This window comes from Ambystoma mexicanum, chromosome 7q, assembly GCF_040938575.1.
Source record: "Ambystoma mexicanum isolate Mex_15411 chromosome 7q, UKY_AmexF1_1, whole genome shotgun sequence".
Lineage (NCBI taxonomy): Eukaryota > Metazoa > Chordata > Amphibia > Caudata > Ambystomatidae > Ambystoma > Ambystoma mexicanum.
Genome location: NC_090941.1, coordinates 626,300,730 through 626,323,993, shown reverse-complemented (window position 1 = coordinate 626,323,993; position 23,264 = coordinate 626,300,730). Strand labels below are relative to the sequence as shown.

Here is a 23,264-nt window from a genome sequence, read left to right as displayed (position 1 = left end):
ATGGGTCCCTATGCCATCCCTGTAAAATTTTAGTTATGCTCCATGTCCGACGTGAACAGGTTCCCATGGAAAGCTATTTTAAACACCCTGGACCATGCGTCTTCCGAGAGAGCCTCTCCTGCCAGGTCATTCCAGAACCCACGAAACCCTCTCCTCCCTTCCAAGTTGACGGTGTTCAATATTTGGTACATTTTGGATACTACCCCCTTCCTCGTTGTGGCCGTGTCTAATAACTTTTCAAAGGGGGTCAGCTGTCTCTGCAGATTCAGGCCCCAAGTCTGGTCACAGAGGATGCCCTTCAGGCGCAAATATTTAAAGACTGAAAGAGACCCCCGCCCTAGTGCTTCTCGCAGCTCCTCGTATTCAAGGAACTCGCCCTCCTTGAACATCTGCCCTGCCCATTTCAGCCCCCCATCCGACCAGGACTGGGCATTCCTGAATCCCCTGCTACCTAGTTTGAGCGGGTGGCCCCAGAGTGAAGACATCAGTGAGGGCCAGGACGTGAGTTGCGCAGTTGTGGGTCCCTCCTTCCAAATCGACCAGAGTATTCCCAGTGTTGGGTGGGTCTGCAATTTATTTGGGATGTGTTTACGCGGCAGTCACAAAAGGTTGCGTACTTTCATAGGGTGGGCGTCCATGTCCTCCAGGTAAGACCAATAGGTGCCCATCCCCTCCCTCATGTGTTCTAACACGACCCTTAACTGGGCGGCACGGTGGTAGAGAAGGAAGTCCGGCAGCCCGAAACCACCCTCCTCCCTAGGTAACGTTACAATGGCCTTCCCTATCCTCGGGTTCCTCCCTTGCCAAAGAAACTCTCGGAATGCCCTCTGTAGGTCTCGAAACATCTGGTCGGGGACCCCTGTTGGGAGTGCCGTGAAAAGATACAGCATTCTTGGGAGGATGTTCATTTTCACTGCTGTCATGCGCCCGTACCAAGACAGGATCATACCTCCCCGCCTCCTCAGGTCTGACTTTATCTCTGCCATAATGGGCCCATAATTCGCCGAAGCCAGTTTAGAAAGATCCCTTGTGAGGAGCACACCCAAATACCTAATGGAGTCCTTCCCTACCACAATCCCTGCACACCCATCCCGGTGGTCTAGCCCCGGGTCCCGAGCCCTCATAGGGAGTAACACTGATTTTGATGCGTTTATTTTTAGCCCCGAGAATTGCCCAAAGGTCGTCATCAGGGCCAGGAGGGGGGGGGGGCGAGGTGACAGGCTCCACCAGGTATGCAAGAATATCGTCAGCAAACAGGGAGAGCTTGAACTCCACCTCTCCTCTTTTAATCCCTTTGATGTTGGGGTGAGCTCGGACCGCTATGGCCAGGGGCTCCATCGTCAGGACATATATTAAAGGGGAGAGTGGGCATCCCTGTCGTGTCCCCCGTGTGAGGGAGAATGAGTCGGAAAGTTCTCCATTCACCTGCACTCTCGCCGTTGGGGCCCCGTATAGGGCGGAAGCCCAGTTCCTGATGTGAGCCCCGAAGCCCATTCGACGAAGGAGGAGTTGCATGTACCTCCATCCAACCCTGTCAAAAGATTTCTCGGAGTCCAGGGAAAGCAGACTTGCATCTAGATCTGATTCTTGGACATGGTGGATTAGGTCTATCGTCTTCCTGATGTTATCAGAGCCTTGCCTGCCCCCTATGAATCCCACTTGATCCCCGTGAACCAGCTTGGGCATTATCACCTCCATCCGTTTGCCTATCACCTTGGCCAGGATCTTTACATCTATATTGAGGAGGGAGATTGGGCGATATGAGGAGCATTCAGTGGGGTCTCTGCCCTCTTTGGGCAGGACCACAATTATGGCCCTCATCATGGTCTCCGGCAGAGAGCCCCCCTCTAACACCCCGTTAAACACCCTCACCAGGTGAGGGGCTAGGTTAGCCTGAAACCTCTTATAGCAGTATACGGAGAAGCCGTCTTCCCCCGGGCACGTTCCCACCTTCATCCCACTGATCGCGTGCTCCACCTCCTCTTCCGTCACCCGGCCCTCTAGCCCCTCCACCATTTCACCTGTCAGGGGCGGGATCTGGATGGAGTCCAGGAAACCTTCTATCTGAATGTCATCCCCGTCATATTCTGATGAGTAGAACTTTTCGTAGTAACGGCGAAAGGCTGCTCCAATGTTAGGGGTGTCGAGATCTAATGATCCCCGATCATTCTTCACTGCCTTCACCGTTCTGTTCCTTTGAATCTCTGAGTTTCCAGGCCAGGATTTTGTCAGCTCTGTCCCCCTTCTCATAATATTTCTGTTTCACTAGCTGGAGGCTCCGTTCGGCCTTATGTAACAGGAGGTCTTTCAACTGGAGTTTATAGTTTTCCAGGGTAGCAATCTGCTCTCTTTCCAGGGGAGCCTGCGGGAGGTCACCTGGTTGGAGTTGGGCTATCTTTTCCCTCAGGGATTTTTCCTGGTCCTCCCTCTTTTTCTGGGCTCCCATTCTAATGAGGACGCCGCGTAAGGTCGCCTTAAAGGCGTCCCACAGCACGTGTGTGCTCACCTCGCCGTTGTCGTTTAATTCGAAATACTCCGAGATGGCGTCCTGCACCTCCTGTACTAGAACTTCGTCCTTCAGCAGGAAGTCATTACACTTCCATCGCCCTCTGCTGCCACTCCGCCATCCCCCTGCTATTGTGGTACGGACCAAGTCGTGATCGGACCAAGGAACCGGGTCAACCCTGTGGCCAGAGACATGGGGGAGAAGGGGTTCATCTACCAGTATATAATCTATACGGGAGTATGATGTGTGAATTGCTGAGTAGTAGGTGAAGGAGGGGAGGCCTGTCCTGGGAGTCTGGATGGTGTCCACCAGGCCTAGCTCCGTGTTGACCCTCTGGAATGTACGGGCCATGGTTTCATCTGCGGCCCTAGTGAGCTGCGGTCCCAAGCGTTTCCTATCTGCAGTTGGGTCTAGGCCATATTGAAATCCCCCCCCCACCACCAACATCCCGTGAACAATCAATTTCAATTTGTCCTTCACTCCCTCCCAGAATTGCGCCTGGCCCTCATTAGGGCCGTACACAACTGCCAGAGTCAGGGGGGAACCCTGCAAAGAGCCCTTTGCCAGCAGATATCTGCCCTCTGGGTCCTTCACCGTGGTTTCTACTTCAAAGCCAACGTCCCTTGCTAGTAGTATGGCTACCCCCCTTTTCTTGGTTCTGTGGGATGCACTGAGGACCTCCCCGATCCCGCCCCCTCGCATTTTCGGTTCCTTCCCCCGGGCCCAGTGTGTTTCCTGAAGAAAGAGTAGGTCAAGCTTTGCCCTCCTAAATTCCCTGCAGACCAAGGATCTCTTGGTTGGGGTGTTCAACCCCCGCACATTAAGGGAACCCACGCCCAGGGCGGGCAGATCCTCAGCCATTGTCAATGATCAACATCTTACTGGGTAGCTGGCTCGTGGCACTTTTCCTTTCCTGCTCCTTTTTTGTTACAACCTGATCTCCCTTACCCTCTCCCCCCACCCCCCAGGTGGGCCTTACACCTGTCCCCAACCGCCCCCTGGTCCCCCCCCCCGAACTGAAAAACCCCAACTGTTCCTTCACCCCCCACCCTGGCGTCCAGCCAAATAGTTCCACCATTGCTGGTAAATGGCCGGACCACTAGCCTACCGCCTCCGGCTGGGCTAATGTTGGAAAATACTCCTCCTTGAGCCCCCCCCCCTTATTTTTGTTCCCCCCCATCCCCCCACCGAGCCCCCTCCTCTAGGTAACCGACATACTTGCTGTTCTGGGAGGCCCCTTCCGTCCTTAGGCCCCGTAATCCTGGAAGTCTACTCGTCCTTGTGCCAGGCCGGACGTTTGTGATCGTGAGTTGAGTTCTTTGCCCGGTTTCCCCGTACCCTTTTGTACTTCCAGGCTACCTCGGGCTCGACCGGCCCCCTCCTCCCTGGCCGGGGTCGGCGTCTTCCCTGTCCGTCGCCGGGGACGGCGGGTTCAGTTTCTTAAATTTCCGTGGACCCGTCTTCTTTCTCCTCTCTCCTTGTGACCTGCGTTCCCTGGCTCCTTCCGCTGCGAATCGCGTAGGTTCTCTCCGAGGGGCCGGGTCTGACACACACCCTTGAATGGCTTCCCTTATGTCCTCTGCAATCAGAGTCGACCGTTGGCCCCCGTACTCGAACGAGAGGGAGAAGGGATACCCCTATCTATAGCGCACCCCCTTCTCTTTTAGCATTTGTCAGGGGGCGGCACATCCTGCGTTTGGCCAGCGTGTATGAAGAGAGGTCCTGGAAAATGGACACTTGTGCGTTATTGTAGGTTATTTCCCGTGCCTTTCTGGCCTCCTCCAGAACCTTTGTTTTCTCAGTGTAGTAATGAAAGCGGATCAGGATTGTGAAGGCAAGCGTCCCCAACCAGCACGATCCTCCCCGCAATGAGAGACAATGAAGGACTCTCCCAGGATGGGAATAAGGCCAAGACAAAGTGCGGATGAGCGTAAATGGGAGTTTATCAATCAGAATAGGGCATGCAAAGAACTCTGCAAACTCCAAGAGCGCTCTGTCTGACAATAGCAAAGACAGGCGTATATATTTACAAAAAACGTCATCTGAACTTACATACTATAGGGGGCACAAGTTCAATGGGATTGGGTGGCGACGACTAGCTATAGGTGCTGCTGCGATGTGGTTGGCCTTGGCTGGAGGACGTCACTGGTCAGCCTCGTGGGTTGGGCTGGGCCTGGCAGGGCTGCTGGGTTCATCCGGGCGGTGTCGTTGTGCCACTGCGGCCAGTGTCAGAGATGAATGTCTTTTCCTGACTTATTTGCCCTAGGCCATGCACACCGCAGTCATTCAGTTATTGCAATATTATCTTCTTTAGTAAATCTTTCAATAGGTTATTCTACAGGTTAATGCAACACAGGAGGAATGCACCTTGAGAGGGGTTTGATGGCGATTCATCAGTACATGGTTACCAGTGTCCTGTTGACCGGGTATCATAGGTCGTGGGGCTAGGTCTCAGGGCATGGGACAGGCGGTTCATGTCTTTCTGTCTTGTTAGAAGTCGTTATGAATGTGCTGCTGTATGTTGCCATAGTATTGGGTATCCTAATTTTACAGGGGCCATAAACCTACGGTGATCCGGTGGGTTGTGGGGTTTAAGAGAGGGCGCCTTTGGATTTTGTGTATTCAGGCGGAGGTTTACTACTGGGCTGTAAATAATGCAGGTGGCGGGCCGTGGCCTTGGGTGCTGCAGAGGGGACTACAAATCTTTGAAGCGGCTCCAGCCTAGTTGGGGGAGGTGGAGCAGCGCGGCGCGGGCCTCTGCTCTCTCGTCTGGCAGGCTCCACTGGGTGGGAGGGGGAATGGCCTTGCATATATTCACAAAGGCATCTTCCTCGTGTGTTGCCGATTTGAGGTGAAAGCATCATAAACATTCAAATAACATACAATACTAATTGAGTCATTTCAAAGCTCACATCTTAACATTGCTAATGCCTCTCGAATATAGCCAGTCCGAGCACATTATTTGTACACTGTTTTAACAACTACAGCATTGTGTTATATGCATATACATTTGCAGTAAGTGAGGTAGTAGTGAGGTTGGTGGAGCACATAGAAAATGACTTGCCACCATACATGACGGTAGTGGCACATAAGGGGCTTGGACTTACACACATGGGGGTGCATTCTCGCGTGTCCTTCACATGAGCCCTCAGTATGGTTGCATTTGGCTTTCTTTGCTCTCTAGCAGTATTAGTTCGGTTGTGGCGCGGGACCGTGGGGTGTAAGCTTTTCAATGATGCACTTAACAAATAACCCCCCGGGACGCTTTTATTATTTGCACACAACTGCAGTGGTGTGGGTGCTTCATTGCTTATGCCATGTGAACATGTATTCTGCCATATCTGTACGTTTTACAAATTTTCTAATCAAAGGGGTTTGTGGAGAAAATCTGCGTATTGCAAGTAGTTTTGCCATTAGTATTTGGGAACTTTTGCTTTTATTAAAGGACCATTTTTCAGCAAACTCTTTCCACCCAGGCTCTGCTGTCCGGGTCATGCTGTCATGCTGGGAGCAGCGATACACTGCGGAAGGTGAAATGTTACAGTGTTGGTATCTTACACTAGCTCATGTCAGTCTTGTTCGTGGGAACGGGCTCACAGCGGATCTGCCAGGGAGCTGCGGCCACAGGAATAATTGAAACTCTCCAAAGGTGGGGGCCGCGCTACAGTGCGCCGAGCTCGCACCATCTTTATTAGACAAAATGGTTTCTGAGGCCTAGCTAAATTCAATACGTTTGGGCAATGTCTTCAGCAGGTGAGCCATCCACCACCCAGGCCCTGGTGGTAAGGAGGGGACGCCCGATGAGCCATGGCCCTCACCTAGGGAGGGAATGTAGGCAAGGGGGGTCTTTTGGACTAATCCTCCCCTACAATTGACCGGGAGCCACCAGCTCTGCCCCCCGCTCTGTGGACCCGGTCGAATGTTGGTTCAGTCGTCATCTCGTCCGAGAAAAGAAGGGTGATAATGTCCCTCACCGTCCGGTTCAGTTCTCTTTCCGTTTCTCCCTCCGACTCCGGGACCCCAAAAATTCTGAGGTTGTTCCTCGGTTCCCTATTTTCGAAGTCGTCCATATGCCTGGCCCTCTCCTCGTCTCTCTTTTCTAGCGCAGCTATTCTCATGGACATGTCCATCTCTTGGGTCGTTGTTGAGGACTGGTTGGTCTCCAGCTGCAACACTGTCCTCGACCTTGTCCACCCTGCGGTCCCTGTTCTCCATTTTCTGGGCAATGTCCGCCCGCATATCTCTGATCTCCTGCAGGACCGAGGCAAAGCCCTTTTCCATTGTAAGGGTGGGCGGGGGTGAGGTCTCGGGCTGGGACATTCTAGTCGTCCGATCCAGGCCGCTAATCTCCCTTCTGGCGTCCTGGTAGCGATACTCCTGGAGGATTTGGCGCCAGCTCATCCGATCTCCCTATCTCTCCCTCCGGTCGGTGGTCTTTGGGGGCCAAGAGCGATGATCCTGCTGGGAGACCGCCCTTCGGGCAAAAAAGTACTCTGTGTGGGGCTTTCTTTGAGCGGGCACACGCCCCACCAGTCCCCGGCGGGGGCCTCACACTCTCTACACGCCCTTTTTCCCGCTGCTTGTGAGCGTCTGTCCCTGTGATGGCGGTGGGTATCGAATTTGTGATCGGGTGAGGGTCCAGGCCGGGTCCCCGGGGGGGAGGGGGGGGGCGCAGCACCCACAGCTTGCTAGTCAGGCCGTGTTCTCTTCTGAGTTCGTCTCCAGGCGGGCACTCGCCCTGGGACGGGGCGCAGGGGCCACCACCTGTATAAGTCTCACACCTTCATCAGCCTTGCCCCGCTGTTGTCCGCAGTACACCGCTCCGGTGGCCCTTGCCAGGGTCCGTTGGTCGGGGTCCAGGCGCCCCTGTTTTTTCGACTCTGTGATCTGGCACTCGGGTCAAGTGGGCTGTCTCACCTCTGGCTGGATTGGTTGGTACCCTCCCCCCGTGCTGCGAGGCCCCGACGGTGGAGTCCCCGCCGAAGCGCTGCGTGCTCTATGACCGGGGTAGGGTGGCGGGGCCTCCCGCGTATTCTCTCTTTAGGCCGCGGGGCCTCGTTCTTAGGCGTCTGAGGGTCTTTCGGCGTCGCTCTTTCGCCCGGGGGGGCCTCCTGGGATTCACTGCCACTGAGAACCGCAGCTGTTTCGTGGGGGTGGTGCTGGGGGGCGGCTCAATCCCTCTATATGGCCCAGTTTCGGCAGGAGCAGCGTCTTCAGGCAGCCATCGCCTGTGCGCCCCCTGGTGGCCTCCCCCACATCGTGTTTTAGCAAACTCGGATCCCATGAGCAGGAAAGCCGAAAGTGTTGTACAGTTAACAATAGTAGATGACGAGCAAGAAAGAATCTAAGAGGGCTTGTCTGGCCCAGTATCAAAAGGCCAGTACAGCCGAGAACTGGTTATTGTGCTTCAAGAGATGCAATGAATGCAAAATACAGGCTAAGCCCCTGCCAAGGTACAACAAAAAGACAATGAGTCCCAAGTTTTATTCATTTTAAAACCATTAAATCCAGAGAAGAAGCTCAAAATGTGGTCGCCAGTCACGTGACAGAGATGGAAATTGACGTGGACAGATGCCGCTGAGACGAGAAGGCGAGAGCATGTTCACACTCCTTTTTATTCCCAGGCGTTGAGGCTTGCAAGACAATGTTCAAAGGCTAATTGAATGACAGAAAGTAAGAGTGATGATAGATGTTGGGCGAATTGGGTGGGGAGGCATTGTCATGTCCAACCCACCAACACCTGGGGTACCAGCTTGCGTAGTGCTAGCAAGTGGAATATTCCAGAAGGGTACAAGTGTGCCAACCAATTATAGAGGGCCTCATATCAAAGAGCCCTATAGTTTGTAAACAAATCATTGTGTATTTTATCAGGATGACTTGCACTACAGGAGTACTTGGTTGCCCACCTGAATATAGAGACCCAATCAAAACACCATACCCCATAGAAAGCATATGTAGAGGTTTCCTGTTATTCAACATAATTCAGTTTGTTTTTACAGTTTGGCACGTAGTGTGACGTCAGTGATGACGAAGGTTTACTATAAAAGCATGTTTTTTATGTAAATCGTTGAGAACATTGCCATGAGACGTCCGTTGTACTCCCTGTTTTAGAGAATTACTAATAAAACAGTATACCTTTTGCCAACTCCCTGAGTAAATCTTTTAATTGATTAATTTCTGCATCCCCATCCATCCTATAAGAGCGCCACCTCGTCTTAGAGGGCCTACAGGTTCACCTCCTTAAACCTCTACTTCGTCTCAGTACTCGAGTGGTGTTTGGGTATGTCTGAGTTAATAAAGGAAGGATGTATAGATGTGTTTCTCCTTCTTGTCTTAGTATCTGACTGATGTGTGTTGGGAGAGGTGTTTTCGAGAAATATAGAGGCATGATTGATATCCTATAAAGGCCTGAGGACATTTGATTCTTGTGGGAGGGAAAAGGGGATTCAGCGTCAAATGCAAGGGTATCTGATCTCCACTCCCCAAGTCTCCTCCACCCAGGTGATCCTCACTCGCATATCCACACCCAGGGTCAATGAGAGATGGCCTTTCCCGAGTACCCTGGGAGGATATATTGGTAAAAAGTGAGGACGCCCTCCGATTCCTCACAACCTTTGGAACTTTGTTTTGTTAAGGAACTTATTTTGAGTTCATAGTGTAAGGGAAGGAAATAGTTTTTGGTCACAATGCTGGCTTTATATTTGACATCCTGACTGACCCTTAAGTTTATTATTTCTAGGTAGGCGAATTCCTCTTAGTCATAGGGAAAGGTAAGTATTTTGATATTAATTGGTTATTTATAACACGCTTAATACCCAAAGGCTTCAAAGCGAGGACACGAGGATCGAACCTGTGTTGCTCCGTGTCGTCTTGCTTCCAAGGCGAACACGTTGTTGCTGAGCTATCCTCCAGCGACTTCTTATACTTCAAATAAAAGCTTTTAGACAAAATCATGGCATCACTGTGTCCGCCTCATACTTCCGAACCCCACACATAATTTGTCGCATCATGTTCCCTTATTCACCAAGAATCAAACCAAAAGAACCGGTGGTTTTGATCAATTTTATTCACTCTTACAATTAAGTAGATGGTTGTGTGTTTAGCATTCGAATGGATTGTGTCCGCCAACATATTCCACATCTTTGACATGTAATGTCCACAGCTGTGTAGTTCATTATGTTTTTCAGCAGAGGGCGTCCTGCGTCGATGGCGTTGGGTCGATGTCCCTTGAAGGCCTCCGTCTAGGGCGATGTCACCGGATGTTATAAATGGGATGCACGGCACCCGTAGCCTCAGTTCCGTTTTTTCCACAAACGCGTTTGCTTCAGAGACTCGGCGCACCTTGTGTATTCCTGGTGATTGCCTTCTTCTTCGACCACTCTGACTCCACGGTCGCCTTCCTCGTCCTCCTCAGAGGATGGAGCTGCGAGGAAAGTGGCTTGTCTGACAAAGTCCTCGACTCCCGAGGAATATGCTGCCTTTATGGAGCGGATGGTAGCGATTTTTTTTAATCGCAGGGCACCGTTCCATCCGCGCTTTCGGATGAAGCCGGCAAGTAACGGTCTCATACTGTGACTCGCACCGCTTCGGGCTTAGGTCCTCGACGCGACTCATCTGGAACCTTCGAGGTCCCGTTCGGACAAGGCTCAGGATAGTCGCAAGAGACGTGCTTCCATGTCTTGGTTCTCATCTCCAGCGAGACCGCAGAAACCTGGTAAGGGCTCGAGGTCGGCATCGACTCCGTCGGATACCAACGTCAAAGCTTTGCCTTCGTACCGGCCCTTGGTGCCGTTTTTTGACGTCAAAGCCGTCAGCGCTCTAGACGTCGAAGCCTTCGGGATCCTCGACGCCTTCAGGGCATTTTGGCCAAAATTTGCCAATGGAGATCACTGATACTGTGGAGCCTCCAACGAAGGCTACTTCTAAGTCTCTGAGGCCTGTGTTGGACTCCAGACCCTCTTCTGTCCCGTGGCAAGATTTTAACCTCCCTCTGGATGACATTTATTAGGAGGAGGAGAGGTCAGACTTCAATATGGACCCTGTTAATCCTGATGTGGCTCCTGTCTTTTCTGGGGACCGTCAGTTGGAAGAGTTGAGGCAAACTCTTCATGATGCCAGTGGTTTGGACACTTCTCCGGAAGTGGAATTGGGCAGGCCGGAGCCTGGGGCTTATGCAGAGTCGTCCTACGGGAGGCTCATGGCTAGGGTCACAGAGTATCTGGGCTGGTCCAGTCCTCCTGAAGCTTTTGTACAGGATGATCTCATAGTCATCTTGGATCAAGGTCCGTCCTCTGTCCTGGTGGTCCCTTTTCATCTGACCTTGCAGAAAAGGGTGGCAGCTGCTTGGCAGTCCCCGGAATCTCTTCCGGGGGTCAATAAATCTTTGACACAGAAATACTGCCTTTCCGTAAGCAACCCCAGCTATTTATCTACTCATCCCACTCCCGAGAGTTTGGTGGTTCAAGCGGCCACGGCCAACTCGAGGCAGGCAGCATACCCTACCATCCCTCCGGATAGGGACGACAAGCGCTTCGACGGTTGGGCCCGGAAGGTATTTTCTGCTGGGAGCATGGCCCTGAAATCGGCCAACTCCCTGTATGCCTTGACAAGGTTTTCACACACTTGTGGAATTGTTTCTTTGGTGGCTGAGCATATTCCAGAGGGGGAAGAAAGGGATGGGTTCCTTGCTCTCATGCAGGGCCGCAAGGATGCCATGTGCGAATCCCTTCAGTCGGGTTTGGATACGGCCGACAGTGTTAGCCGGTCCATGGCTGCGAGCACCGTGATATGCAGATTTGCGTGGTTGCGGATGTCGGGTTTTGCTCCGGATGTGCAGGCCTGTCTTCTGACCATGCCCTTTGATGGCTCCCTTTTTGTCCCAGGGGACAGCAGTGGAGGTGAGTTTCTTTTCGTTACTACTCCTCCTTTGGTAGAACGAGAGGGACGCCAGTCAAAGGGGCCAGTGAAAAAGTACCTGTGGTTGACGGGGAAACCGTGGTGCCAAAGCCGCTCAGGCAGCTGTCTCTTTGCCTTCATGCACTGCCGCAGCCGCTTCCAAACAGTCATGAGGCCCTGTCCCATGGTTCACTGGTTGGGGGCAGACTGTATCACCATCTTGAATAATGGGGGGGGCATTACTTCAGATGCGTGGGTTCTGGATACCATAGCCCACGGCTACTGCCTTCCCTTCCTTCAGCGGCCTCGCGACAATCCACCAGGGAAACTCTCTTTGAAGCTTCCGGAATCCGCTCCTTGCGCAGGAGATCTTGTCCCTGCTGGAGAAAGGCGCTATAGAACTGGTGCCTGTAGCGGAGAGGAACAAGGAATGGTATTCCCCTTATTTTTTTATCCCAAAGAAAGACGGGGGGGTGCGGGGGGGATTGAGACCCATCATGGACTTGCGTTGGTTGAACAAACCTCTCCGGAAGGACAAGTTCAAGATGGTCACTCTTTGAAGTCCTCCAGGCCCTTCAACTTGGTGTCTCTGGACCTCAAGGATGCTTACTTTCATGTGCCAATCCATCCTGCTCACAGAATGTACCTGAGGTTTGCGGCTGGTGACTCACACTTTCAGTTTCGAGTCCTACCGTTCGGATTGACCTTCGCCCCGAGGGTCTTCACCAAGCTAATGATGGTGGTGGCAGCGTACCTCAGGCTAAGGGGGATTCACGTCTACCCCTACCTTGACGACTGGCTGATCTGGGCACGCTCTCCCGAGCAAGCATTGGATCATCTCGGTTTTACCTGCCGCACCCGCCACAGGCTGGGCTTTCCTCTGGATTTCAAGAAGTCACATTTGACAACTTCCCAACAGCTCCAGTACATCGGGGCTGTTACAACTGTCCTTGGGGGAGTGTTCGCCTCTCAAGGTAAGGGCTCATCACATTGTGCAGATGGCGGACAAGTTTCAACATGCCCAGAGGTTCCCGGCTTTTGAATTCTTAAGGTTTCTTGGCCTCATGGCATACTGCGTTTTTCTGGTGCCATAGGCCAGGCTTCGGATGAGATCCCTGCAGTGGGTCCTCAAGATGCAGTGGTCACAGTTCTCCGGCAAGATGTCGGGTCCTGTTTAGATTCCACTCTCGGTCTCCCAGGATCTTCTGTGAGTGTCCAACGAAGGGAACCTGATAGGGGGAAACCGTTTTGGCAACCGTGGCCGGAGGTGACTGTAGTCACGGATGCTTCCCTCGCATGATGGGGCGCTCATGCCAACGACTTGACCGCCAGCGGTCGTTGGTCTCTGTCGGAGTCCAAACTCCACATCAATCTGTTAGAGCTGAGAGCCATCGGGCTAGCCCTGAAGGCTTCTGCCCTCTGTACGGTGGAAGAGTGGCATGATCATGACGGACAACACAGTGGCAATGCATTACCTCAACATAAAATGAGGGGTAGGGTCACTTCCATTGTGCAAAGAGGCAATGCAGCTCTGGTTCTGGGCCATCCAGCAGGAAATTTTGATCTCTGCAGTTAATCTAGCCAGAGACGAAAATGCGGCGGCGGACGCTCTGAGCAGGCAGAGCTCAGTCTCCCACGAGTGGGAGTTGGCTCAGGCAGTCCTTTGGGTAATATTCGCCCTTTGGGGAACCCCGCAAGTGGATCTCTTTGCCACCAGTGTCAACCGGAAGTGCGAGAGATTCTTGTTGGGGAGAATTCTGTGTTAAGGCTCATTTCCCAAACCTAGTGAGTCCCCCAGCAGCTTTGCTGGATTTTTGGGGTTTCTTTTTTTCTCCTGCTAAGAGTGAGACTTTTTCTCCCACTCTTAGGCATGATTTGAGAATGTCCTTTGACTGTGAATGTATTTTATGAACTATGGGGTCTTTTACTCCATAGGGCTTCATGTGTTTTTGGTATGTGTGTTACACAGCTACCTCAGTGCAGTAACACAGGGGGTGTCATAGTGACCCCCAACCATACACTCCATACCCTGGGTCTGACTACTGTCTCCCAGGGCATGTAAAGTCACCATTGGCTTTACTAGTCTCAAATTGTGAACCAGTACAAACCATCATATTGTGGAAGTACTGGTAGGGGTAATTCGATTGCCCCTGGGTCTGTTTTCCAAGGGGGCACTGTCCAGTCCCCCCTTGTCGAGTTTCTGGCTGGTGGCAGTGGATACCACGTGAAATGTTCCACCGGAATATTTCCTATGGGATTTTCCCATTCATTTTAAACGCACCACTTTTTGGTGCAATGTTAAAGATACCGCCGGGTTATTTATTTAATATTTATTCCCCGGTTGGGTCTTTTTGCCAGGACTCTGTTTTAAAATGGTGTTTGTGTTCACCTCTGAAACTCTAACCCAAGTCGAGCCCTTTGTTTCACTTTTTGGCGGGCTTCTCCACAGAAGCCCTCCAAGTGGTGCCACTCTGTCTCGGGTCTACAGGATGTGTGGGAGGGGGATTAGACACCCTGGACTGAGTTGCATTGGCAACTCAAGTCACACTCTTGTGCGATTGGCCCAGTGGGAGCCGCCCGGCTCACCACTTAGCATGTTTGAGTGACAGCTAGGCTGTTGAATGGGGGTTTTGCTGCATAAAAGCAGGGCATTGGGGACTGGAACTTCAGACGTGGCCACAGGACCTAAAGAATCCGAAGAGGGGGAGAAGCTGAGCCATCTACGACGACACCATCGGTGGAGCCCTGCTGTACGAACTCGCCACTTCCCCGATGACGGAGATCTTCTTCCAGGAGAGTCTTCTTCCCTTTGAGCTTGTGGGACCAACCAGTTCACCTTTTTCGCCTTCCTGGACATCTCGTGGTCGAATCGCCCGTGCCAAGCACCCCGGCGGCCGGATAGCCACGCTTCACCACTACTGCAAATAAAAGGGTTGTACCTTTTAATCGGGAACTCCGCGGCTGGTTTCTTCCCTGGCAGTGCATCGACCTCCAGCTTTCCTTTCTCGTCGAGATCATCTCTTCCCCTAGTCGAAGCCACGACTTGCATCCGCTGCCAGGAACAACTGCCACTGCTGGAGCTTTCTCACCATTGTTGACCTCAGACCTGCTAACTTTGCCTTTCTGAACTGATCCAACCTCTTTTGACTTTTCTGCAAAGACTTTGAGTGCATTTCCACTGTGTGATCTTGGGCACATTCCGCCTTGCTCTCCAAGAGTGGGCCTGGCCTATGAACTTTTTGCTGTACAGTAGACCCTGCCTTTCTTGACTTGCTGTGGTTTCTTAAGTGTTGGTACTGTGCTATTTTCCTACTCTGCCTTTTCTCTCCCTTTTTAGACGAATTATTGGAGTGCCATCTAGGGTTACGCGCTCACCTCTGTTTTGCTAAATAAGTGGTGTCTTAACCTAGACTTGTTGAATAATTAACTAGGGAGGTGTATATACTTAAAGTGACTGTGTTTGAACTTGCTTGATATATTAGTGCCAGTGTATTTTCATAAGTGTTTTTTAAATAAATAATTATATACTTTTATACCAAAGCTCTGATCAGTGTTTGCTTGTTCTACTGTATTTTAAGCCCTGTTGTGTATACTCTATAAACTGCCTAACTCTTCTTGAGAGAAGTCTGACTGCTCAGCCACAGCTACCAGGTAAATCTGGGTGGTGCAGACTGCTACCAATTGGGTTTACTGCTTACTCCTGTAGTCTTAAACTTTTTGCAGTGGTCCCTAAGGGAACTGCACAGGTTTCTGCCTAACAATTCTGCTAATTTTTTCTCCAAGAGGAGCCTTAGGAGATGGATTTGTGGTGGATTGGCAAAGAAAGGGTTGTTGGGGCGGGCACCGCTGGATTTGCCTTAAGTTCCTATGACTGTTAATTGTTTAGAGCATGCAATTAATGGCGTCACCAAGTAAACCAGTATACACTATACTGGGTAAACGAGAAAGTTGCATAGATGTCTGATGAGAAAAAATTGTCATCAGACCTTGGGTCGCCAATTGTAGTGAAGACTACTGATGGATATTAAGTTCATTTATGTTTTGCGGATAAATAAATTATAAATAATTGTGCATCAAAGATACCAAATATTCATAGAAAGAATATGTCTGAAACGGAACTTTAAGTGACTTCTTTACTTTATCTATTTAGAAGAAGCAGAAATGATATGCCAATGCATTTCTGACCCATACTTGGTCCTTCATCAGGGTGAATTTGTGTAGTACAAGAAAAAAACAAACAAGAGAAAACAAGAAAAAACAGTCATGTGGAGTACTTACATAAACCCATTTAAATGATTGCCACAAGTAACCATCTCAAGTAGAACAAATACCTGCAATTATGTCTGTCCTTGTCACTTATTCATCATAGTGATGTTTCTATTGTCCTCATGTTTCCATTAACATCAAGCAATGAGTTGCGCAATTATTTCCAAAGTTGAGATGTGTCAAAGATATCCTACTAGTTTCTGTATACAGTCTTGAGTAGACTGATAATACACAGCTTTGCATCTATGAAACATTCAAATGTTATCATATAAATAAGACCCAAATTCTTTCATGAACATCCAAACATAGTCATCCCTTTTAGAATTAAAATGTTGCAGCCTACATTGTTATGGTAGAAGTACACATACCTGATTGTGTACATTGCTGTATGAGAAACTTTTATTGAACACACGTTGCTAGTCTTGTTGCACGTACTGCTTGTTTAAAAACTTCCCTCCAATGTGAATCCACTCTAACAATCCTATCTGCAAAACAGGTTGGATGGATAGTGGTAAGATATCTTAATGTGCCTAATATTACTAAAGGAAACTAACATAAATCTTAGAAAGCTTACCTCATAGAATGTTCAAACATTCTTCATTCTTTTACAGGGTGGTAATGGAAGCCATTGGGGCTGTGAGCAACGTTCCTGTTAACTAGGTGCGTGTATGTTTACCCTCTGTGGAAAAGGTGCCAGAACGCTAATAAGCCCGCCTGTCAAACAAAGGAGATCTAAGTTTCAAAATGGAATTCGCTAGCTTGCCAAACAAAAATCTGTGGGCATGAATATACATTATCAGCCTACCCAGTAGTGTAGTAATAGTACCGGAGACACAGCTAGATGTGGTCTTGATCTTGCCGCAAGCTGTTTTTGGTTGAGTGCGAGCGTTGTCATGGAGGCGCTTTTTTTCGGAGCGTTAGGCGATCTTACGCTGGTGTTGATTGGAGTCATGGCAACAAGCCTTCTCAGTCTACTGCTAAATGGACGTGACAACGGGTTTTGTTATGTGTAATAGCGGGTACTAAAAGCTGGAGACACTGGGCTACTGGCAAAATATGCACAGGCACGGAATTACAAATAAAGAAAAACCGTGGTATACAGGTAGAGCGCGAGTGTTATCCAGGAACCGCTCGTGTGTGTGGAATGTTACGTAATTGCGTAACATTACCCTATTGTTGATGTATGTCATGGCAACAAGACTACATAGTCTCCTGCCATTGCGAATATATATAAACGTAAAAATGAATCTCTTTAATGTGATGACGGCTGCTAATTACTAGAATAACTATGCTGCTGGTAAGATGTACGCAGGTACACAGTACAATTAACGATAAAAAACACCCCTTTGCTAATGCACCTAATAAAATCGAAACAAAAATGGTGGATCAGTCTAAGGGAGTTGTTTAAACCGACCTTCTGCCTAAAAATACATATGTTGGATACATTGGGCTGTAAGTTAGAAAGATTACAGAAACATATGGATCAGATGATGAATATTGCAGAACTCGTTCCAAACATCTACAAAGCCGTAAGTACTAGACCTATTTATGCAAAACGCAATGGAGAAGTACGGATGAAAAACCTTTCACTCATCCTAATTATTTAGCTACAAGGTGGATATTAGATCTCCATCCTCAACGTTTGGATCCTGTGGTGGATTGGTCCTTCCCACTGCTGTACGCATTTCCTCCAGTCCCCGTCATTGCTCAAGTGTTGCAAAAGTTATGGAGGTTCGGTTCCCACATGTTCCTCATTGCTCCAGATTGGGCCAGGAGAGCGTGGTACCCAGACCTTCTAGAAATGTCCATCTGCCCTCCACGCCGTCTTCTCTACCGAGAGGATCTGCTCTCCCGTAAGTGGGGGGGGGGGGGCTTGGGGGGAGCTGGGGTAGGGTGGTGCGGGGTGGGGGGTGGTTTGGGTGGTGGGGGTGTGTATCTCAGGTTCTCCATCCAGAGGTCAAGGCTCTCAACCTTCACGCTTGGTATATGAAAGGTTGAGGTATAAGGATTGGGACTTCCCGGATGGCGTGATGGAGGTGTTGCTTTCGGACAGGCGGACTGCAACAAAATCCCTGTTCCGTTGGCATAAGTTCTGCAACTGGTGCAGAGATCGCAATGTTTATCCTTTTCAGTGCTCCATTCCTATGGTTTTGTCTTTCTTACTTTCTTTGGCCCACAGGGGCCTTCAAGTGGGTACCATTAAAAATTATCTGGCGGCGCTGTCTATATTTAAGCGCTCGTCTGAAGAATGTTCTTATTTTAAGATTCCTTTGATTGCTCAATTTCTTAAAAGACTGACTAATGTATTCCCGCCATCCCCTTTCCAGGTGCTGGTTTGGGATTTGAATTTGGTTTTTAAATTCCTCATGGGTGCTCTGTTTAAACCTTTGCACTCTTGTCCTTTGAGATTACTGTCCTTCAAGACTGTGTTCTTGGTTGCAGTTACTTCCGCTCGCAGAGTGAGTTAATTGCAGGCACTTTCATCTAAGCCACCCTTTACTTTGTTTCACAAGGACAGGGTTGTACTGCGAATACGTCCCTCTTTTCTATCTAAGGTAGTTTCTGAATATCTTTTCAGTCAAAAGGTGGTTCTTCCATCTTTCTACCATCCTCCTCATCCTGGTAAGGAAGAGGAGTGACTCAATCGGTTGGATCCTAGGAGAGCTCTGAGCTTTTACATTTCTAGGATGTCCAGGGTCAGAGTTGACGATAAACTCTTTGTAGGATATGCTGCACACCGATTGGGCCAGGCTGTTACCAAACAGAATTTGTCCAGGTCGATTATCCTTACCATTACTGAGTGTTACCGATTGGCGGGGAAGGACCCTCCTGAAGGGTTGAGAGCTCATTCCACTAGGGGCATGGCAACTTCCGCCCTCCAGCGAGGTGTTCCTATTAGGAATATTTGTGATGCCTCTACATGGGCTTCAATACACACATTTGTTAAACATTATTCTCTGGATACAATCCATGGTCAGGATATGGCCTTTGGGAAGGCGTTCTTTATTCCGCAATCTAATTGGGTACTCTAAATTCTAAACATCGACCCGACGTCATCGACGCAGGACGCCCTCTGCCGAAAAAGTTTCCGAAGTGCACAGCTGTGGACATTACATGTCAAAGATGTGGAATACGTTTGCGGAATATCCATTCGAAAGAACGTTACCAGTTGGTAAGTAACTTGTTCTTTTATATAAGGTGCATGAAGTTCCAGGTCTAGTTCCATTTAGATTAGAGCAAGTCCGGTGATTTCTGCAGACCAATAGGTGTGACATCTAATGAGAGAAGTATATTTATATTGACCCGTGTAGAGTACGAAAGTTTAACAAAGTATTTGCTTTTTCCAGTTCTTTAATCAAGTTCTGATGCTTGGAAAAACCTCTATCAGTGATCTGTCAGAGCATATCTTTGATCTAATTTTGGAGCTGTACAATATTGACAGTCATCTCCTCCTTTCGGTGTTACCACAACTGGAATTCAAACTAAAGGTAAATATTACTTTTAATCACAAAGGTGTACATTTGTTTTTATTGTTCCATCTCCATTGACTTGGTAAAATGTTCATCTTTTCCAAAAGTTTACAACGTTAATGTATCTTTTTGGGAAGGATCTTGCTGAAGGTTGCATGGTCCTTGCTCGGCCGGATTGCTGATCACCCAAAGGGCAGCCTTTTTCCTGTATCGAGCCTGATTTTAATATATGATGTATATTAGTTTAGTTTATTAGTTTAGTTTATTATTTATAGAGCGCACCAGACCCTGGGGCCTTAGGGCGCAAAAAGACAAGAATATTCTCAACTTAGTTACAAGTACATGGTAAGTAGGAAAATACAGGGATATCAGCCATGTTACAATAGGCAAAGTATATGCAAGGCAGGATCAAGGTCAAGGAACAACTAAATAACAGGGTGCATGTATACTGGATAGTCATAGGGTTATAATATACAGTTATATACAGTGTCATATCAGGTCAAGTGGCTCCAGGAACAATACATTGCAACAAAAAAAAAACAGAATCAAGTGTCATAGTAATGAGGGGCAAAAAAAAACAGATTCAAATGTCATAGTAATGAGGTGCGCACAGAACTTCAATCACATAGTAAGTAAGCTCCGGGAGCAGAGGTTAGGCGTCAAGGGAGGTGCATCAAAAAGAGACTTGCAGGTCAGAATAGTTAGATGTCGTTAGCTCTCAGCCACCTGGTCAGGTTCTGTCTGAAATTAGCGAAGGCCTGAGGTTCTCTGAGGCCATGGGGGAAGGGAGTTCCACAACTGCGCAGCCTTGACTGGGAAGCTGTGTCCTCCTATAGTAGAGTTTGAAGCGCGGAACTTGGAGGCAGTTCGCGTTGGCTGTTCTAGTTGGTCTAGACGAGGTTCTTTTACATAACCTGTACATGAGGTAGGGGGGTGCTTTATTGTTGAGGCACTTGTGGGTAAGGGAGGCCATCATAAGTTGAATTTTATCAAAAGTGGATAGCCATTAGTAATCTCTTCTTACAGAGGATATATGATCATTTCTGTTAATTTTAAGAGCTGCTCTCAGTGCATTGTTCTGGAGGACTTCAATTTTATGGATGGTCTGTTTATTTGCCCCAATGTAGAGTCCGTTACAATAATCCGATTTGGAAAGTATGAGGGCTCTGGCAAGTGTAATGCAGCTATCAGTGGAGAGGAATTGTTTGCTAGCTCTGATAAATTTGCATGTGTATGCCGCAGCAGAAGCTAGAGAATTAACTTGTTTAGCAAAGTTCATGGTGGTGTCTAGGTAAAATCCTAGGATCTTCATTATTGATAGGAATATCATAAAAGTAGCTAATGAAGTGAAGTTGGCATAGTCCGGGCTGAGTTTGGAAATATAGGTTGAAGTGCCTAGGATAATGAGCTCAGTTTTATCATCGTTCAGGCATAGATCGTGGGTGGCCATCCATGCCTTTTCTGTGGTGGTGTCTGAAGCTTGAGGTGTGTATGTAGCAGATGGTTGTAGGCATTCAACAGGGAGCGGAGCATGTGTTGCTCCTCCCTCACTAAAGGGAAATTTAGCTCATCAAATGCATTCTCCTGTGTCTTCCTCCTTCCTCATGATAGCTTTAATTAATCTTTTATAACATGCTTAATATCGAAGACCAGTTTCTAAGCGTAAGTGCAGGACCGGAATTCAAACTTGTGTTACTGGTGTTGCTCTATGTTGTCTTGCTTCCAAGGCAACACGTTGCCTCTGAGCTATCCTCCCAGATTTTATCTGCCCTGGTTTCACATTGTTGCCATAGGCTTCTGCTTTAATCACCCATATTCCTCACGACTTCTCATGGAGCACTGTTACCAGCTTTGACCACTTACCACTTGAAGTCCAAAAGCACATCCCAGTTATCATAAGGGTTCATGAACAAATGAAAACTACTTTGTATATGTTTTGTCTATGGACTCCATTGCGGGAGGGGGTCCCACAATAAAATACGGAGACTGATTCCATTTTGTCCATGTTGTGTGCAAATGGATTCCAGAACCTTGATCTTATGTAAGGTTGCCATATAATTGTGGCTATTTTTACTTTTCAGGCTTTCTTCTTTTCCTGGGTTACAGAAGCTGGACAGAAAACGCTGTTATTTTCTTCTTTTTCAACCAACTTTATTGCAAACAATTTTAACAGTTACACAATTGTGAAGGATTTTCAGAATCATCCCTAGCAGTGTATTCTGTGAGGCCAATCGATCATGGTCTACAGGAAAGACACTGATTTCTAGCCTAACGAGTCAGGGTATAGTAGGAGAGCAGTAAGGCTTAGACTTAGTAGGGTGTGAGGGTGATCTAGGGCTACATTGCGACACACACGGAGGACTCCAATAATTAGAGTTGGACAGAAGAGTACAAAAAAAGCAACGATATATTAGGCCTTTAAAAATACATACTTCAACAAATTAAAACCTCAGGTAAGTATTATCACCAAAGTACTTCTAGTTTCTTCTTGCCCGAGGTTCTGCCCAGTGGATTCTTCTCAAGGGCGCCCTGCATATACAGCTGTTCGCACAGCAATCCCTCGTTAGATGATGTATTATGGCTCATTGTTGCAGGGAGTTCGCCTTCTTTTTTGGGAAGCGTTAAATAAGATTTGTAATTTTTTGCTTACTGTGCTTCCTTATTCCAGTGACCTTGCGCTGCTTTCATATGCCCATATTTGAACAAGGGCTGTGTTCACAGTGCCAGAGGGATGTTATTTGTACACCTTTGCCCTTCTTACCTGGCTCTCGTGGAACATCAAAGATTGGTCGCTACTCACCGAGCATTCAGCTAGGAGGCCCAGAGTCTATCTCCCTTCTTGCCATCTTTACATCTCCTTTCCGATTGGGCAGCCTGCTGTTTTACTGGCTAATCGGGGTCCGGCAGGCTTTAGACGGCCTCCTCACCTAAGACCCACAACAAAGGCCCCTGTCTGCTCCCAGTTCGCTGCCGGTACGCTGTTATGGGATATCTTACACTCCCTCGCCAACTTCACTTGAGCAATCGGGATGTTGCTCCCACACTCTTGAGTGACACCTGGACTACCATGACTTTCTCACCTCCATAGTGTTGGGGAGAATTCTCATTTCTGTGCTAATTCTACCTTGGAGATCCTCAGCTCTTTGGCTGGACTTTAGGACTTTTAATTTTAATCCTGGAGTGATTGAGACCTTTTTCTCTCTCTCTCGTATTTTTCTCTGATTTGAACCCTGTTTTTCTTTTGGTTTTGGAGTCTGACAAATTCCATAGGCAAAAACCAAAGAGAGGTAGAGCTGCTACTAGCCAGGTTCGTCCCCAATATTTGTCAATAAATGAAACAACTATATCATGGTATTGGGGATCCTGGTGTTATAGGTACTTATAGGTGAAATCTCTAAGTCTGTAACCCATGGGATTGTCCAGAAAGAAAAAGAGGGTTGAACAAGGAAACTCGCATACAACAAAGGCTGTGAATAAACGCGATTTGTATTAAAACAAAAAACATTCAAAAAAGAGAAAAGAAAGCATTTATAAACAACTTACATATGACAAAATCCAATAGTCTTAGCATAAATAAATAATGAAATCAGAAATTAAAGTTTTACTTCAGTACATACGTAAATTTAGAGTACTGACCATGCACCGTACGGGCTTTTTTAGTGCTTGCTAAATGAAAAGTGCAATACATAACCCGTAAGGGAGAGGTACACAAATGATTCTAAGTGTACACCATGACCCATGTGTGACACATGTGGAAATCTAAGATAACTTATGTTCAATAAAATGGCTTGTATTCAAAAAAGCATCTCATCTTGCGGTTACTCCATAGGCATCAGCTTTTTGTATTGTGACACACAGCACCTCCAGTGCAGTGGCACAGAGAAGTCCTTTGGATTCCTGCTAAGGTTTAAGTACCTTCTCTTGGATAAGCTGTTTCCAAGAGTAGTAAAGTGAAATTGACTTTACCTTTTTCACTTTTTAGACCCAACACACACTATCTTATGTGGAGTGCTGTGGTTATCCTTGCTATAATTAGTGACTGGTGGCAGTGGTTCAATTATCTTACCATTGTGCAGTATTGCACCCATGGGTGCCCATTTTGTCAAAATGGCCCTGGTCGTCTTATT

At 48.3% G+C, this 23,264-nt stretch overlaps 1 protein-coding gene across 11 annotated transcripts in view; it reads left to right on the top strand.

Annotated features, from left to right (window-relative positions):
• The window catches only part of PDS5B (PDS5 cohesin associated factor B), a 2,333,811-nt gene that overhangs the window by 321,294 nt on the left and 1,989,253 nt on the right, over positions 1 to 23,264 (top strand). For all 11 annotated transcript variants that reach the window (XM_069639007.1, XM_069639003.1, XM_069639002.1 and 8 more), the window contains one exon: positions 19,015 to 19,155. In XM_069639007.1, the coding sequence (XP_069495108.1) occupies positions 19,015 to 19,155 (141 nt within the window). The remainder of the gene's footprint in view (positions 1 to 19,014; positions 19,156 to 23,264) is intronic.